The sequence below is a fragment of the Ceratina calcarata genome, unplaced genomic scaffold (genome assembly GCF_001652005.2).
Source record: "Ceratina calcarata isolate Rehan_Ccalc_2016 unplaced genomic scaffold, ASM165200v1 scaffold127.2, whole genome shotgun sequence".
Taxonomy (NCBI): domain Eukaryota; kingdom Metazoa; phylum Arthropoda; class Insecta; order Hymenoptera; family Apidae; genus Ceratina; species Ceratina calcarata.
The window spans coordinates 230391-248153 of record NW_017133727.1 but is presented as its reverse complement, the minus strand read 5'-3'; the positions used below and the strand labels follow the sequence as shown (position 1 = coordinate 248153).

At 43.8% G+C, this 17763-nt stretch overlaps 1 protein-coding gene across 7 annotated transcripts in view; it reads right to left on the bottom strand.

Annotated features, from left to right (window-relative positions):
• Positions 1–861: 861 nt before the first annotated feature.
• The window catches only part of bsk (mitogen-activated protein kinase dJNK), a 43225-nt gene continuing 26323 nt past the window's right edge, over positions 862–17763 (bottom strand). For 4 of the 7 annotated variants that reach the window (XM_018029909.2, XM_026816665.1, XM_026816667.1 and 1 more), the window contains 10 exons: positions 17051–17162; positions 6794–6855; positions 5365–5723; positions 4934–5063; positions 4661–4858; positions 4402–4536; positions 4206–4335; positions 3882–4040; positions 3665–3789; positions 3177–3329 (listed from right to left, as the gene is read on the bottom strand). In XM_018029909.2, the coding sequence (XP_017885398.1) occupies positions 3177–3329; positions 3665–3789; positions 3882–4040; positions 4206–4335; positions 4402–4536; positions 4661–4858; positions 4934–5063; positions 5365–5504 (1170 nt within the window). In that variant the 5' untranslated portion in view covers positions 5505–5723; positions 6794–6855; positions 17051–17162. Of the gene's footprint in view, positions 3330–3664; positions 3790–3881; positions 4041–4205; positions 4336–4401; positions 4537–4660; positions 4859–4933; positions 5064–5364; positions 5724–6793; positions 6856–10607; positions 10850–17050; positions 17163–17763 lie in introns of all 7 variants that reach the window. The other 3 variants (XM_026816677.1, XM_026816687.1, XM_026816685.1) reach the window with 3 other exon arrangements.

The window sequence follows — 17763 nt, the reverse complement described above, 5'->3', positions numbered from 1 at the left end:
ATAATAATAATAATAATAATAATAGTAGCAGTAGTAATAGTAGTATTGGTAGTACTAGCGATAGTAGTAGTAATAGTACTAATAGTAATATTAATAATCACCAGTGTAATCGTAGTCGTTACCGGAGTCCCTGTCCCTGTCCCTGTATCATCGTCGTCGTCATCGTCGTCGTCGTCGTCGTCGTCGTCACCGTCGCTGTAGTGGTAGACTGTAGATCGTCGGAAAATGAAGGTCCTTCAGTCCCTGTATCTCGATTATTTATCGACTACTGTACAAGATATTGCCACGAAACGTGTCACTTTGGAATCAAAACGCGCAATGGATATCCGAGCTTAAAACCTTAAGGCGTACTCGTTCTTTCATTTTTCACAAGTTCACAACGACGCCCACGGTATGCCATCCGCGTGAAGCGCGAACTGAAACCTGAAACTGCGTGTGCACGCGTACACGTCTGTCGCTGATCGTTTCAATTAAAACGAAGGAACGCCGAAACGAGCGGTACAAAAAACAGGTCTATTTCTCTTCCACTTATAAACAAATACGATACAATAATTTTGTTTGAACGCGCACGTGGACGATCATCGACCTTCTAGCCAATTTATTGCCGTTTTTTTTTCTCCTTTTATTCTTTCTCTTTAGCTCGTCGACAGCGAAATACGTTATCTCAGAAATAATGTAATTAGCCATTTTTTCCGTGTATACAATATAGTATAATATAATATATATAATATAGAGAGAGAGATTTATATATTATATATCATATATAATGTATATCCTAGAGTTTTGTTATCGCGTCGGTATTCGTCGTCGCGCAATGGCGCGAGGATCGTGCACGATTGCACTAAAAAGAAAAATGTTCTCCTTCGTTTTCGTTCTCTTTTATTTTCATCTAAGGAAACTAACTAACTAACGAGACAATCGACGAGTACAAACCGCGAACAGACTGTCGTCTCGTGGATACTCGAGGATCGATCGTCGCGACATTGCACACTGTTTTTTTTTATCTTTTTTTTGTTCTTTTTCTTCGTAGATACGGATTCCCGAGCCTCGTGTTCGCAGTAATCGCCTTTCGACGATGCAAGTCGAATTTTGTTTAATATCTCTGGATTTCCTTCGGTCAGTTCCCTTTTTTTGGCCGCGTTCCCGTGTTCACTTCGTTCGTCATGCTTCATTCTCTCTTTTCTGTTCCAGTTCTCACTCGTGTTTCCCCCGGGAAAAACGTTTTCCTCCCTCGGTTTTTAGAAGATTAAAACGGTGTATCACTCTTACAAAGTTAACGTTACAAAATATCGGCTGGCGTACGAGCGCGCGAAAACGATTAAGGACAAAAGCACGCACAATCTTTTGTGTTTTCGTGTCGCATATATATATAAAAATACACAACGTGTTTCTCGCATTCGACAATTTTTTTTTTTTTTTCATTAAACGCTTACTTGTCTCGCAGGCGAGTTCTTCTCGTGGACTTTGAAAAGGGGCGGGGGTAGTGGGTTCTCTTCCCTATTTCGCGACACCCTGTACGTCGGACGCATTCGGAGATTACGTAAAAAATTACGTTTCGACGATCTCTTCTTATCCATGCAATCGCTATAATATTATATAATAAATCTGATTGAAATTATTCATACCGTATTTGGCCTAGAAATTATTTCTTCAAAATGGTAAAATATCATTTATCCGAACAGTGCTCGACTGAATATCAGCTACATAAATTCCAATAAGACGTTCGCGTTCTGAAAAGCTCTCGTCTTATTTATGAATCAATTTATACCCTGATATCATAACTGGTTTGGATAATCGATGTTCCACTTATTCCAACACTCAGAATACGAATTGTTTCAAGATTAAGATAACGTTATAGCGATTCCACGTACGATACGCTTCTGCTACTGATGCAGTAGTTCCAAACCCGCGAACCAAGCCTGTCTCGCAGCTGCGTGAGCTAAGAAGCTACAACGGAGGAACGATACGACGCACGACAATCATTCTCATGTCGTTTGCTACGAGCCGATTATCGATGGCAGTAATTGAAAAGACAGTAAAACATTTGTTTCGTATTGGGCAGTTCGTCGGCGATCGATCGTTCACACTGGCGGCGTCTCCGTTTTAGCCAGCCGGTCATCGATCGGAGGGGAAAGTAAGTGGAGGACAGAGTAAGAAGATAAGTAGGTGGCGCAAAGAATGTGAAGTAGGCGAAAGGGACAAAGGATGTTAAGTTCGGTTTGGTTCGCGACGGAATGGGAATATAACATCGGTGCGAGTGTGACACGCGAACGAATGCGCGTTATTGCAAAAACACATTCTCTATTCAGTTTTTTCTTCTCATTTTTTATTCGTTAAGCTCGATCGCGGGGAACGTTCGTTGCGAACGAATACGCGTTTTCCCGTACGGAGGAGACAAGACGTGCTCGGAAAAGAGGAGCAAGAAGACCGAACGAAAACAACGACGAACGTCGCGCGGTAGTGAGTTCTGTTTTCTCTCTTATCTTCTCATCCGTCGACCGGACAGTCGAGCGGATGCGACGCTTTGGAATCGCGTCGATGCTTTGGTTGCAGAGGGATCCCTAACTTTACACGCGTGCGTTCGCAGACGCGCGCTCGTTATGCCTTGTACGAACGACTCGTATCTCGGAGCTAATATCGCCCCTCTCTCTCTCTCTCTCTCTCTCTCTCTCTATTTCTCCGATTTCCCGTCGAAAAACCGACGGAGCAGCGCCTACCACGCGCGCATCTACCTATCTATCTCCTTACCTTACACTTTCTTTCACTTTCACTCTCTCTCTCTCTCTCTCTCTCTCTCTCTCTCTTTTACCCGCTCACACTTACTCTCGCTCGCACATTTATCTACTTCTTTCCGCGTTTCGTTTCGTTCTTTCCTATATCTCCGTTCGTTACGCGAGCTTCCTGCCGCGCCCGTTTCTATCCTCTTCCTCTTCTTTTTCTTCTTCTTCCATCTCTTCTTCGCCTCGAACAAAAACGGCGCTTCGTTTTAACGTACGTCTCTCCCAATGGACGTGAACTATTTTTAACTCGTTCTCCTTCCCTCTTCATTACATTCTCGCGGAATATTTTATATACATAGTGTAATGTATATGTATACGTAGTACGAGAAAATCAGACAATAGTCTAGGTGCGTGTCCGCGATGGGAAAGATGCTGGTGGCGAGCGTTCCCGCGTGTCTACCGGGAACCACCGCTCTCGGACGCTTGGGCCGTCGTCGCGGTATTGTGGCTCGTTTCATACTCCATCACCTCTTGGTAGATCAGTTCCTTCCACTGGTCCACCGTATGCTCCCTCTCGTCCACGCTGTGGTCGTACGGGCCCGGGGCAGGCTGCAAAGATAAAAATGCGTTCCATCATCCTTCGAGCCGTCCCCACGCCACAGTTTCGATCGTTATCGAATCAAGTTGCATTATTTGTTTCGTTACTTCATCCGAGATAAAGTCATTTGTTGAAACAGGAAAGCTATCAGATTTATTTCGAGTTTGGCATATTACTTGAGATTAATAAATTATTCCGCTTATTTGATTCAAACGAAAAATGCTGAACCGTGAAGAAATCAACTCGCGTTCGATACGCAGATCCCTTCTACCTTGAACCCTGAGGGACAGGAGGAAGAAGTAAGGGAAGAATGTAACGGGATTAACGATGGATCGACGACACTTACGGCATTGACTTCGCCCTCGTCGTACCACACGTTTATGTAATTGTGCAGCAGAGCGTCGTCGACGGAGATGCGTCGCTCGGGGTCGATCACGAGCATGCGCGACAATAGATCCCTGGCTTGACTTGCTGGAAAAACGGAGACAAGAAAGGAATTGAGAAAGGGCAGCCGTACGCGGACCTCGTTCGAATCGGTCGCCTCGACGGTTTCATACGCTCACCTTTCAATCTATTGTGCTCCGACGAGTCAGATGGAAACAGTACGTCCGGAAATAACCTGTCGAACGGATATCCCGGATACCGTGGCCTGTTCTCCACGTAATTCCTCACCGTAGGCTGCAGCCGCTGCATAAACTCCTGCGCCGGCGTTCCCAGTTGCTCTGCAACAGCCACCCGCGTGTTAACGAAAATCGGGCTATGGAGAGAAGTTATGTAAAATCGGTGTAGCACGTTTCAATTTTACTTTGAATGGGATACAATGCGGTATATAGAACATTTTATTTTCTTTTTACAATCTGCGATCACGCATTACCATTCAAACCTACCAATAATCTTGTTCCACTGATCGATGTGATCCGTTCCGGGGAACAATACGCCACCTCGGATCATCTCGCCCATTATACAGCCGACAGACCAAATGTCCACGTTTTCCTTGTATCCCATCCCGAGGATCACCTGTCGAACGGAAGAACGAATAAGACGCATACGGCTACTATAGAAGCTTATTTCCCTCTTTCTCACCTCTGGCGCCCTGTAATATCGCGTAACCACGTACGGCGTCATCATGAAGGTGGTCCCCGCGGTCCTCGCTAGACCGAAATCGAGAATCTTTAACGTGCAGTCGGCCTTCACTACGATATTGCTCGGCTTCAAATCCTGCGCGCGATTAAATTAAAATACGTGACGATTAATCCTCGCGAGCATAATGATGCGGTAAAAGAATGAATTTTTAAAAACTCTGGACTATTTGAATTCGTTGCTAGCGGTGGACGCTGCTTACCCTGTGAATAATACCGGCTGAGTGCAAGTGCTTGATGCCGCACAGCATCTGATACAGCAGGTAGGACATGCGCTCGTGATCCAAATCCATTTGAATCACCTGGCACAGGTTTGCGTCCATCAACTCCATGACCAAGTAAACGTCCTGGAACTCGTCCAACGACCGTTGCGGCGTGAACGCGTTCAAAAGACCGATTATCTGTATGATAAGGAAGAGTAAAGAAGCAATCGCGATCGAGGAAAGAAGCGCGTTAGTCGCACCAACCGAGCTTACATTTTTATGATTGACCAGCTTCATTAGCTTGAATTCCCTGTAGGCCCTCTTAGCGTGCGTCACGTTTTGGAAAGGTCTCGAGAGCTTCTTGATCGCGACATTCTGCGCGGTCACTGTGTCGTACGCCGCGCTGCAACAAACGGATTCCACATTCATTCTGGCCACCTTCCAGTCTTCCGGTCTACCGCAACTTTTAACGCAACTTGGTCAACGCTAACAATTTACTAGCGTCGTCGACTGGTTACTAACTTGGATAAATCCAATCGTGAAATCGATTATAAATTCCAATCTGGTTTTAAATTTTCATTTTTTAGGCCTTTTCTTGGCCGAATCGCTATTATAAAATGAGATTATGTGGAATGAATGCTCCCCAGTTGAGTCAGGAATAGGTGAGGAACATACGAATGAAAAAACAAAAGATAGATTCTCACCAGACGATCCCTTGCGCACCGGAACCGATCGGCTTCAAGTTCTGGTACCGCTTGAGGATGGTGAACCTTGTGTCCCCGACTTCGACCGTGTAAAACATGGCGGACAGCCGGGTTGTCATATCAGGCCCCAGGTAAGGCATGCGCCTCGGTGCTCGTCTCTCCTGCTGCACCTGTACCTGCACCTCCCCTCCTGCACCTCCGCTCGAGCACTCCTGGTGCACTCGGCGAGGACTTACGCTCTTAGCCACTTTGGATGCGAGTTTGAGCGTACCTGACCGAAACGACACTCTCTTCTTCTACGCTAACGCCGGCTCGTCCTCCTCGCCGCGTCGCTCGCTTCTCACCCGCCTCTGATTTGTCTGCGACAGAACGCATTCACCTTATCGTTACAATTCATTTTACACTCTAATCTGATAAGTGAATTCATAAAATTAAAAGACCGGGATTCTGTTGATTTCCCAGAAGACTGATAAATTGATTTTTATCCTGGAAAAGTAGAAAACGTTTTTCTCCATGCGCATCATATAAAATAGCTGACATTTTATTTCCTGTCGTTCTCTTGATTTCCCTGATACGGACTATGGGCGGACGAGCGAGATACGAAGACGATAAGGAGAACCGAGTGGAATCGATTCGCGAACGGATCCTCGAAATTTCGTCTCGCCTCGGAAATAGAAAATTGGAGCAAAGTCGGGCACGACGAGGCGCGTTCTCGGCCCGCGGAAAAAAGAGAACAGTTTTCTGAGCGTCGGTTCGCCAAAATTAGAAGGAGGATGGTAGTAGTAGTAGTAGTAGTAGTAGTAGTAGTAATAGAAGAAGAAGAAGAAGAAGAAGAAGAAGAAGAAGAGGTGGAGTCAGCGCGCGAATATCTCGGCGGGCATCGCGCGGAACACGGCAATTTCTTCTTCTGCTGGCTCGGGATTCCCCCGGATTATTTATAGAGCGCGTAGCAGACGCAGACACCGACGACGCGACGCCAACGGCGCTCCCGCGTCTGCGTCTCGCGATCACCTTCCTCTCTATTCCCATCTCTCTTCTCTCGTTTTCGTCTCACCTCGTCTGTTGCCCGAATCTTTCGCTCGCCACCTGCTACCAATTACGCAATAGCGAACCGCTCGAAAACTGCATACCACCGATGATACTCGTACCAGGAGATCTACGCCTCTCTAATTTAACGGACATTTTCGCGAGCCGACATCCGACTTCAACGTCGATCCTCGGTGATTTAATACATCCGAATCGAGACTTTAAATTAGTCTGCAGCAACTATGAGATAAGAGATCTAACAGAACTACTCATACACGGAGAATGTAGCGCAGACGGATTTTACTGCGAATGATAATTCGTATTGTTATTGAAAATTGATAATAATTCATTCTACAATTTATGTTCCTTAATGTAATGGTTGAAAATATTATATGCGACTCACCATAAATGAGCGGCCATTGTGAAAGGTCGGTGATGAACGGCTGGATCCGAAGAAAGCGAGATCTGTGAGCAAAAAGAGAAGAGCTTAAATAAATATCGCTTCTTCTAATTATAGGCGCGAATCAATTACTACAGGCTTGACATTACTCATAGCAACTCGTTCCTCCTGCAATTAGTCGTTGGTTCTTTATAAGTGCTCTCTATCAATTAAAGCTTACGGCAAAAGTTAGAAAGCTTTCAAATCAAGATTGACGGAGGTCTATCAATTTGAGTTATAAGCGACTCGTATAGAGTTCGATTCCACGGTTTGGACGAAAATTCTTGCGGCGTGTTTGCCATGTAGTTACGTTGTGCGCGACGGATAGGTCGATCGATAGGGTGAAATACGATCGGAAGGAACTAGCGAGCGGGGCGGCTCGTTGCGCTAATAGCCGTGAAAAACGTCGTCCATCTATCGACGTACACGCGTGTGTGTACGTTGCCCTGTGCCGTGTGCCAACCGATCGCCCGCTGCCCACCCGTCCTTTTAGCCATCGAAACAAAGAACGCGTCTCGACTATCCTCGGACCGCCTTTGATCCGGCAATTAGCTTTGTCGAGGATCCACAATCGGGACCCCCCTTGACTCGCCGTTTTTACTCCTCTTTTTTACCCTTCGGTTGACCCCTTTTCGTCATTAACGGATAATTCCACCTGGATCGCGACGGAACCAGTTGAAACGACAACGTCGACAGAAATCGTAAATTGGCAACAGGAAATTTGTTTTCAGGTTTGGAAAGAGATACTTATACCAGGGAATACGACGGTAATCCAGTATATCTCGTTACCGTAACGACATTTTAATCGCAGTTACCGTACCGTTTCTAAAAGGGTTTGCTCTCATTTTCTCCAGGTTAAAAAGAAACGTCGCATAGAAACGGGATATTACCATTCCAGTTTTTGTAGTAAGTAATATCATTTAACACGTGAAAATTTTTAACTTGAAATATGAATTTATTATGTGAACATTTTTATCTTCAAGTATTAATAATCAATGTGATTCGATGTTAGAATCTTAAATACTATTTATGAAGTTTATTGAATCATCGATTTTATTTGTTATAACTATCGAGGAAACGTGAGAGAACTGGGAGTAGGCGATGATTCGATTACAATTCCGATAACGCGAACCCCGCTCGAGGGGTAGCTGGGTCTAGATTTTCAGTAGCTACTGAGAAGAATGGAAAGCGGGAAACCGGGCCAGAGCAGGGCGCACATCCGTCGATATAACTCGTCTCCAGCAACGGAGTATAGAGAACCGCGAGCTGAGCGTCGATTCGGATATTAAATTTCCTCGCCACCGGCGAACCAAGACGTATTTCCCAGAGGACGGTGCTCCGGTTTCCGGTGCGGCGCGTTCGCGTTTTCGCTATCTCGTCGTCGCGTCGTTTTAACCCTCTCGCGCCCCTGTGCCTCCTATTCCCATTTCGCCCTCCTACCTCGCGCCATCAAAGTAATTGCACCGGCTCATCGTCGTTTAATTCTTTCCGTACACGTACACCGAATTCTTGCACTCGCACTCGTTTCAACTTATCCGTGTAATTACGTCGCAGCCATCAGGGAATACGTATCTCGCGGAAAGTGGGTAAATCCCGTATTAAAAATCAAACGAGATCACCAATTTCATCCGATACAGATTTTATCACTTATTGATAGATCACATTTTATCTTACATTACATAGTTTACTACAATTATCGAACTCATTCCATTAACTCTGTGTACTTTGCTATCTGTAATCTGTTATTTAATCTCTAAAATTAAATCAATGACTGTGTATTACATTATTTCTGACGATGTATGTTATCACGTTTTTACAATTCTACGACTTTTACGTATTTCCCCTGTTTACTTCTTGCATCTACCAAGGAACTGTTCACCAGTCTTTGCGCTGCTTCGACAAAGAACGAGCCGACCCTACTTTTATCGGAAAGAGTAAACCCTCTGACGAGAGCAAACCTCGAGACGTGAAGGGTACGCGAGAGAAAGTCATTAAGCGGCAATCCGTTCGAAGGGAAAAGTTGGATGGACAACTTTAGTAGCGGAGAAAGATCCGGCCAGGTCCCGTTCTCGCGCCCCTGGGATTCGTCGGATAAAAACTTCGCCCTAGCGATCAATTTCAGCCCTGTCTATAAACTGTTCCTTGCGCGAAATCGCGACCGATCCAGTATTGATACTGCTCTATATGAAACGTCCTCCTTCAAATATATAAAAGTAATGTCTGTTACATGTCAGGGACATATATTTTATTTTACATTAAAATTATAGAACGTTTTACGTTTTATTGTTATTATATTAAAGATGATTGCTAATGAGATTGTGATATGAATGTTTGTATAGAACTTATAATTTAATAGTTAGAGCAATACGGTTGCAGCATTCTTTATTGAAATTTAACACGTGACCTTTGATATACCCACGTAATAATATCAAACTGAATGCTTGATTCTCAATTTAAACCTTGGAACGCAGCAATAAGGGCAGCCTAGGGAGAAGGATTTTCTTCTAGAATGAAACCGGGATATAAGCACGAGGGACTCAAAGAACTACGAGCATAAATACCGGTTTGACTTGTCAGAGGTGATATACGAGCTAGGAGATACACAGCTCCTGAGGGGCGAGGGTGTCTCGCGTTCCGAGCGAGCCCCTCAATAACTCCCGCGATTATCGATATCATCTACCAGCTAGCGAGAATACAAATGAGGGAGGTACGCTAAAGCCTCGCGATAAAAACGTAACGACCAACGAGTCGAGTAAAGACGTCGAATATCATTTACTTTCCATATTTGCCACAATTTAACATTTAGTATTATCCTCTGAAAAACAAGCGATGTAACGATGAATACATAGATGATGTGTTGGTGTATTACCGAGTCTGAGAAGCAGGACCGAGAAACAGGTACCGCGGTCTAACGAATTCCGCCGAGGCACAGACTGGAACCGAGTGAAATTGAGCGTCCCGTATATTTTGATCGCCGGGACGGGAATAGCGCGAGACCGATTTAAAAATTGAAGTTCGTAACACGCGCCGTCTCGATCCACGGTTAAAAGGAGCGAGATCCGGTCCCGTGCGTCGTCGTCGGCGTGGAAAGCCCCGGATGTCGCGCGCCGCCGCATCTTTGCTTATTTCTCTTTAGTATGCCAGCTAACTACTCGTTCGTTTCGCGTTCGTTTCTTTCGCACCGTCTCGTCTCGTCTCGTTTCGTCTCGTTTCGTCTCGTTTCGTCTCGTTCCCCGACCAAGTTATGCAACCGGCGCGGAGTACCGCCGTGGAACGCCTTTAATTGTCCGAAAATAAATGCGCGCGTTGAATGGCTTTCTCCCTCTTCAGCTCTCGAACCTTCTTACCCTATCGTACGTGATTTAGAAATTTAAAATAAAAGGAGAGTTCGTAGAAATTTGACGAACGAGTCGGTGATCTTATCTTTAAGGACAGCTTTAAAAAATCTATGGTTGGTCCGACTAAACCCGGACTAAACGTTGGAAATAAACTGGGCTAAGAATTTTCTGTAGATATGCACATGCTCGGGTTTACTCTTCAAGAACCTTTTAGCGTAAGTGGTCTCGTATCTACAACCGGAAAAAGAGGCGCATTAGCCTCTCCTAAGTTTACAAATCTAACAAGCCTCGCAAACAAAAGAATATAACAAGAATATTAATATCTGCAATTAGGAGATATACAATTCGAGTAGTGAAACTCGTTACTAGTTTTTATATTTAATTTTACGACTGTATTAAGCAGTTGGAGCTGCGTCGGGACAAGCGTCGATCTACTTCACTTGTTTCGCCCCCTGTATTTCTCCGACTCGATCCAAAGAGGGGGCGCGCACGGCGCACGTACACGGCGAGCGTCACGTAGAAGGCCACGTTGAACGGTTCTCCAGAGGATTTTCGCAAATCAGACAACCGGCACATTTGGCAGCCGTCACGTTTTCCTTCTCTCCCACCCTTTCTGCCAATTGCTCGTCAAATCCGCGACGAAGAATTTATATCTCCACCTCCACTCTCTGCTCCACGTACCCTGTCAAAAACAGAGTCAACTACTTTGCAAAGTAAATTTGCACCTCGTGCCATTTTCTTTCTTGTTACATTGATCGACTTGAATGTATTTTGACAAACATACATTCAAGTCGATATCGAAATCGTTGAACGCATTCTCGTCTCTACTCCACTCTGTATTCTTTTCTGTTTCCATGAAAAATCTGTTAGGTTCTTTTACACGATTCTTATTGTGAAACGTTGTTCGAGGATGTTTGTTAAATTGTGAACAGAATCCATTCGAGGATCGAAATAAAGAAAAGCATCGACAATCGCATCATCGACGAAGAGTGGTATGGAAAGCCAGTCCGCGAGAAGACAATAAGGATTTGAAAGAAGGCAGCTGGTTTGTTCGTGCTCCGTTCGAATGCTCTCGCGCGCGAGAAAGCAAGTAAAACAGGCGCAACGGAATCAAAGAGCAGGAGCATTCACTCGTTCGGATGTTCGTTTACACGGCGGGTGTATAGCGCGTATATATCCCTTTGACAAAAAGATGCACCGGCTTTAAAGGCATTCCTTTCGAATCGCAACATCCAATCTCGCTTCCACCTCCCGTTTCCCAAAATAATTGTCTTTCTCCTTTGTACTCTTTTTTCCTTATATAAGAAGCATTTCTGATAAGAGAAATCGGATCCAATGTTCGGTTACATGTTTCTGAATGATCGACGATTAATACAAATGTTGTTAGTTCGATTCATAGACTGTGTCAGAAAGTTGATTTACGTTTGAAATTAAATAAAAACAGCTCGTCCTGATGAAGCTTTTGTACAGTGAAAGATACGAAAGAGAGCAGGGAAAAATTTTGATACAATAGCCAAAAAAGAGTAGTTTGCAAAGCACGAGTCGAGTCACGTGCCCGAGAATCGAACTGGTTCGAGCGAGAGACGAGCTAGCCGAGCTCTAGCATGAAATACCCAAGGGATTTCGACGAGCGACGGAGACGTCGTTAAGAGTCTCGAGTGCACATCCCCTTTAATCTAAAATGCAAATTTTCGTAGAGAAGAAGCGAAGGGGACGCGAAGTCGATAGAGATTCTTGGTCGAGCGGTCACCACCCCGTTGCGCATCGTCGCATCGCGAGATCTTTTTTTCCTTCCGGTCGGTGTTCCGTTCGCGAAGCAAGATGCGACGGTCGCTTTGGTGTATTTGCATCGACGATCCCCGTGACTTCGAGCTCTCCTCCTTTTCACCCGGTCACCCACCGATAATGGAAAGCCGATATTCGGCGACCACGGTGTCGCGGCGGCCCGGCCAGACCCCAAGAACTCGTACCGAAGGTTCTGCCAGCATCCAGGAACTGGCGGAAAATCCAGACAACGTCCACGAAACCACGTGCTTTTAACACCACCGCGAAACTACTATCGGTTCTGATTCTATCTCACTCTTCCCATTGAATTTCGATACTTTCCTCCCGTTTCTTTCGTGTTTCCTTTCCCTCTTTAAAAGAAAACAGGACGAAAACCATAATTCTTTTTAATGCACAAATAAAGTAGTCTGGGGCAAACAGTAATACGTGCGTTTAGTTAAAGACAATTTTTTATCTTTTATATGTGTGCTTCACTGTAAATCACTTTGCACATTTAATCATCCAAAGTTTTTATATGACACGATTATTTTTACTTCTCCCTCTTTTGTCATCGACTTTCTTAGATATCGGTGTATACAATAACACACGTACATTAATTGAATATAATTTTTGCTATAATTATCTTACGATGGGATATGACCAATTTTATTGTGAAAGTCCGATAACACGTTCTCTCCCATTGAAATAATTTTATGATTTATTATACCTGCTATATTGTTGAGGCGAGCTTTTAGCGTTTTTTTATCACGATACATAGAAGCTTATCAGGAAGGCTTCTAGAAATTGAATCGAACACAAAAGGAAGGCGATAGCAGCCGCGTTCCTATGGATTTCCTCGAAGAGAGATCGTAAGCGTGCCTTTGCATGCTTGAAATTCCTGGCAGCAGTTTATGTTATTAAACCCTGAATTAAGTGACTAGCAGGTAGGGTAGGTAGCGTTCCATCCATCCCGATAAATACAGCCCATCGAATCTAATGCGGAGTCATTAAAGATGGTACAATATTCAATGAATATTATTATGTCTTATCTACCTTTCATAATTTCAACTTCACTCGCGTCTCAAACAGACACCACAGGTAGATCAGAATATGAAATTACTATACTATCGATTATTTCATGATATTTTATGAATACGCTGGAACGACTCTATCGACTACCTACATCCGTCTGTCCTTCTCCTTTCCTTTGTGTTTTATGAAACGGGTGAAAAATATGTTCCATTCTTTCCTACTCGAGAGCTTCTCCCTCGGCCAGGTTTTCTGCGAAAGCTCGGATCGATAACAAGTTTCGCCGCGGTTAAGATCAACGAAGGAACGTGCTTTTGTACGAGCCACATCGATAACGTTTTTCACGATTTTTATTCACCCGCGCTTTTAGGAAATGTTTTCGCGTGATAGCTCGCTAAATCGATTCTTAACGTTCGCGATACCTGAGACAGAGAACCGAAAATGCGATAGAAAATATACGTGAGAATATCGTTCGATCATTGAAGAACGTTTCAAATGTTTGCATTCGAATCAGAGTTTCGCGTATCTACTTTTGAAATACTAAAATTATATTTATGTTGTTCGTAAACGAAACTAAGCAGATACACTTGCAGCAGTGGATGAGCAAATATAGAAGTGGATATAAAATCCAACGAGGTTTTTACAAGGCGTACAGGTGGTCTCGGTCGTAGGAGCTGTCTCAGATTTAGCCCGCTGAAAAATGTGGCCAATATATATTTTGAAAATATCCCGAGTTCGCGTTCCGAAAAGCCGGAAAGAAGGTACCCAAGGGAGTGTTTTTCCGCAACGGCGCTTCTGGCTGTCTGCATAAAATGATTGCCATTCCTCCTCCTCTTCCTCCTCTTCCTCCTCTTTCTCTCTGTTCCGTTCCTATCGATCCTGCTTATTTATAGCGGGAAAACGGTAACCCGGTAGTCGCTCGCTCCTCCAATTTCATCCGTATGAAAATCACTTGCCACGTTTCTCGCAAATTCCACGCAATTCGTTTCGCGACCGTCCACAGCTTCTGTGGTTCTTTAAGAAGATACTCGAATTACTTCCTACCTTGCTGTTCTACCTTTACACATCACGTTCAGACAGAAACTCTCGAGACTCCTGCGAGTTCCTTCGCGTTTCAAGAATCCCCAATGCGCCGGTCTCGGGTTCGAACCAACAGAATATCCGCTTAATTGGCAATTTGAATTCAAGCTAATTGCTGGAAACCACCTGGACGCGGAACGAAGCGACGCAACGCGACTGTCAATAATCCGGTACTGGATTTAATCGGACGATTCGAGGGGAGACGTTGCGGTCGAGGGTTCGTGAACCGCAAATCGGAGCTACGGTTCAGGAGGAGCGATTGCCCGTTACCCTTTCGAGTTCGGCCGCGGCAAATATCGGCACGTGCCATCGAAACGAAAGACCGCTGTCTCCTGCATGTAAATTTATCAGGTCGAACTGTAGAATCTTAACAGGCACTTTACCATAAACAAAGCAGGAGTACCAGGCTGTACCGGTACTTGGCGAAAAATCATTTTATGTAAAGTCACGAAATTGTCGGACACCTTCTATAACTATAACACAGCATTGTGCACGTAACACGGTAGTCGACAAATATCTTGTCCAATAATGATAGACCTTTTTCGTGAATCATTATAAAAATTATTATATGAAATATTGTATTAATATCTGGTATAATACTTATGGCCAGCAGTGCATGACGCAAATAATAAACGAGTATCTACTTATTTCTACTAATTCGAAAGCAGAAAAAAAACGAGCGCAGAGATTACGTAGTGTAACTCGCGATACGACTGGCGTACTCGGAGACCCGTAATGGTAACGAACGCATTAGGGTACGCGTACCCAGCTTATATGCGACACGCATAAATTCTCCCGGGGCGGAAAACCAGAGATAGAGGCTTTTCAGAAGAGGCGAGTAAGCCGTACCGCCCTATTATAAACGCAAAGGCAGATAAGGGCGACCCCGCGACTAATGCGGGACGCGCTCGATTATTTACGGACGCTTACCGTCGACCCAACGTCGACGTCGACGAGGATCCGTCACGTCTTACCCCCTAGTTCCTGTCGAGGAACGTCTATGTCAGTCGTTCGACTCGCACACGCGGAGTTTCATGTTTCCGCTAACGCGTTAAGCCAAACAATCTCTTGGTTAAAATCATATTCCATTTTCTTTTTACATTTCTCTTGTTAATGATGCACTTCAAAATTATGACACATAAATATAAGTAATTACTACAATTATGACACATGTGCACGTATTTAAAAAGTATTTAAAAAAAAAAAGAAAACTTTAAATATTTCCAAATTATAATTTTCATCAATGATTTTTAAATATCCAAACGTTATGTAACAAAACGGTTCGGCTGAAGAGAGATAAAAGAAGGGGAAAGAGAATAACGGGATATCCTTCGGATCTATTTCACCGCGAACGGTTTAAGCCTGGTTGGATTGTGGCATAGGGGAGAACTCTTTTTCCAGGCGAAAGGGCACAGCCAAGAGAAAACGCGTTAACCCGAGCCACTCGACAAACTGAGTGCACGCGTGCCAGTTTGCTAGGCTTCAGCTCTCCCGTGTATTATCGCTCGCGATTACACGCCGCGCCCAAAAGCATGCTTCCTACATACAAACCCCACCGTTTCTGTTCGCAGAGAAGCTGTACTCTGGAAAATTGTCATTTAGTCAAACTTCTAACGAGACTTGTGACAAGTTGCATGTTTGAATGATATAATGAAATAAGATATTTCAATTAATTAAAAACGTCCATTGAGCAAATATTGTAATTTGGCTAAACATGTAAAATATTTTTAATATAATTTTAGTGATCACATGTCTGTATTATGAACGTAGAAGACGATCATTTGAAATTTCATCTAGAAATGATCGTAATGGCATTTGTACATGCCAGTCTTTCAGAAAATAAATTGGTCAAACTGACAACCCAACATTTGTAGAAAGAAGAAATAAAGCTTTCATTCTCTGTAGATTATAAATGAATTGTGAAACAGTAGAATTTACTGTGTCAGAAAGTATTTGAAAATGAACTTTTCCGCATACTTTTAAGTAGTGATATCTGAACTTGATAAATATTGGAATTGGTACTTGTTGCACCGAACGACAAGTATAATTGTTAATCTAGCATCACGGACATACTGCCCGATGATCGTAAAATCGTTTTATTGGCAAGGATATTTCTGAAACAAGTGGCGCGTTTAACTAAGAATCTACAATCTCGGAACTGGCAGTATCATGTTCGTTTTTATTCGCCGTTCGAGATAAAAGAAACACTGTAATAGCAACGGGAGACACGTAAAAGCGTGCACCGGTTTCCCAGGTCCGCCGTTGTCGTGGAAAACTCGCCGTAACTCGAGCACGGAGACCCGATCGTATCGCGATACCCCACTCGGAACGACGTATCGACACGCCAGAACGTAATTTAGCATTCTGTCGCAGCCCCATTCGCGGGATAATAAAACAGAACGTTCGCCGTTTGGCTGTCCCGTGACCCACTAATTGAAAATCCCGTATCGAACAAGCCAAACGCTATTGGGTTAAATATTTTATCACTTTCCTTATATAAACTGCAAACCTCTACAGATTACCAACTTTATTTAATTCTTTCGAACTTCAAACGCAGTCATAATTTGCAGTTTTATCGTACAATTAAAAAGAAAAAGAGGCATGTCTCTTCGATCAACGATAAGAAAATTTTCACCTTAATTAAAGTCCGGTTCAAAGACGACGACGACGACGACGACGACGACGACGACGACGTTCTGACATAGTAATTAAAAACAGTTTCGAGAAAGTCCACTAATCACTTTTATTGTCCCGACCCAATGAAAGGGATAGATTTTAGTTTATTCGACTTTCGGTTACGTGCAGCTTGTTCGATCGACGAACCGCTTGAGGCGAGTGGAAACGGTGGCGAGGGAGGGATCGTGGGGGGAAAAGAGGTTCCATCAAAGCGCTGAACGCCGGGGTTTCGAGTTTGCGAACAAGCCACGTACGTTTATCGTGAGTAAACTAAACGGCTCGTGAGAGACAGAGATGAGAGAAAAGGTGGGAAGGTATCCTCACGTTTGCTTACCCTGCGACAAGGTACCCGCGACGTCGACGTTGACAACTCGACGATGACGACGATAACGACGATAACGACGACGACGGCAACGACCACTCGTCTAGGGCACTCTCAAACCTCTCTGAAACAAAGATAAATGTGTTTCGTTCATTTATGGAAACGTAACAATGTACATATCGTACATGATAAAATTGAGTAAGATTAGAGTAGGATGTATGAATTAATCCATATTTGTGTGTGTGAACTAATCGGAAGAGTTCATGTGAGAGAATCTTCATATACTAGAGCAACAAGCAATCAGCACTTGAATTACATAAAATGAAATAAAACGAATACGATTTTATTTATGCACTTACAAGAAAACTGTGTATGCAAAAAATATAGAAAATGAAGCAGAGTGCATATTGGAATATTTAAAACTTTTATTTAAGACACATTCTTTAAACTGCCATGAGTGGATAGAAATCTGCAGAGATCTACTAATAAATATACTAAATGATCTGTTAATAAATTAGCCGCAGCACGAGTTACATATTCATGTATGCAAATTATGCTGTCTATATTGCTTTTCTAATAAAAAACTTTGATTGATTTTACGGTCATCCCAGAAGTCGTAGAATCGGTAATAAAGTCGTGCGAAAGTCTCAATAAGCCCGAGGAGCCGGGGAAACTTTTCATCGGAGCATCGGAACGGCACGAGGAGAAACTTCCCTAAGCTTTAG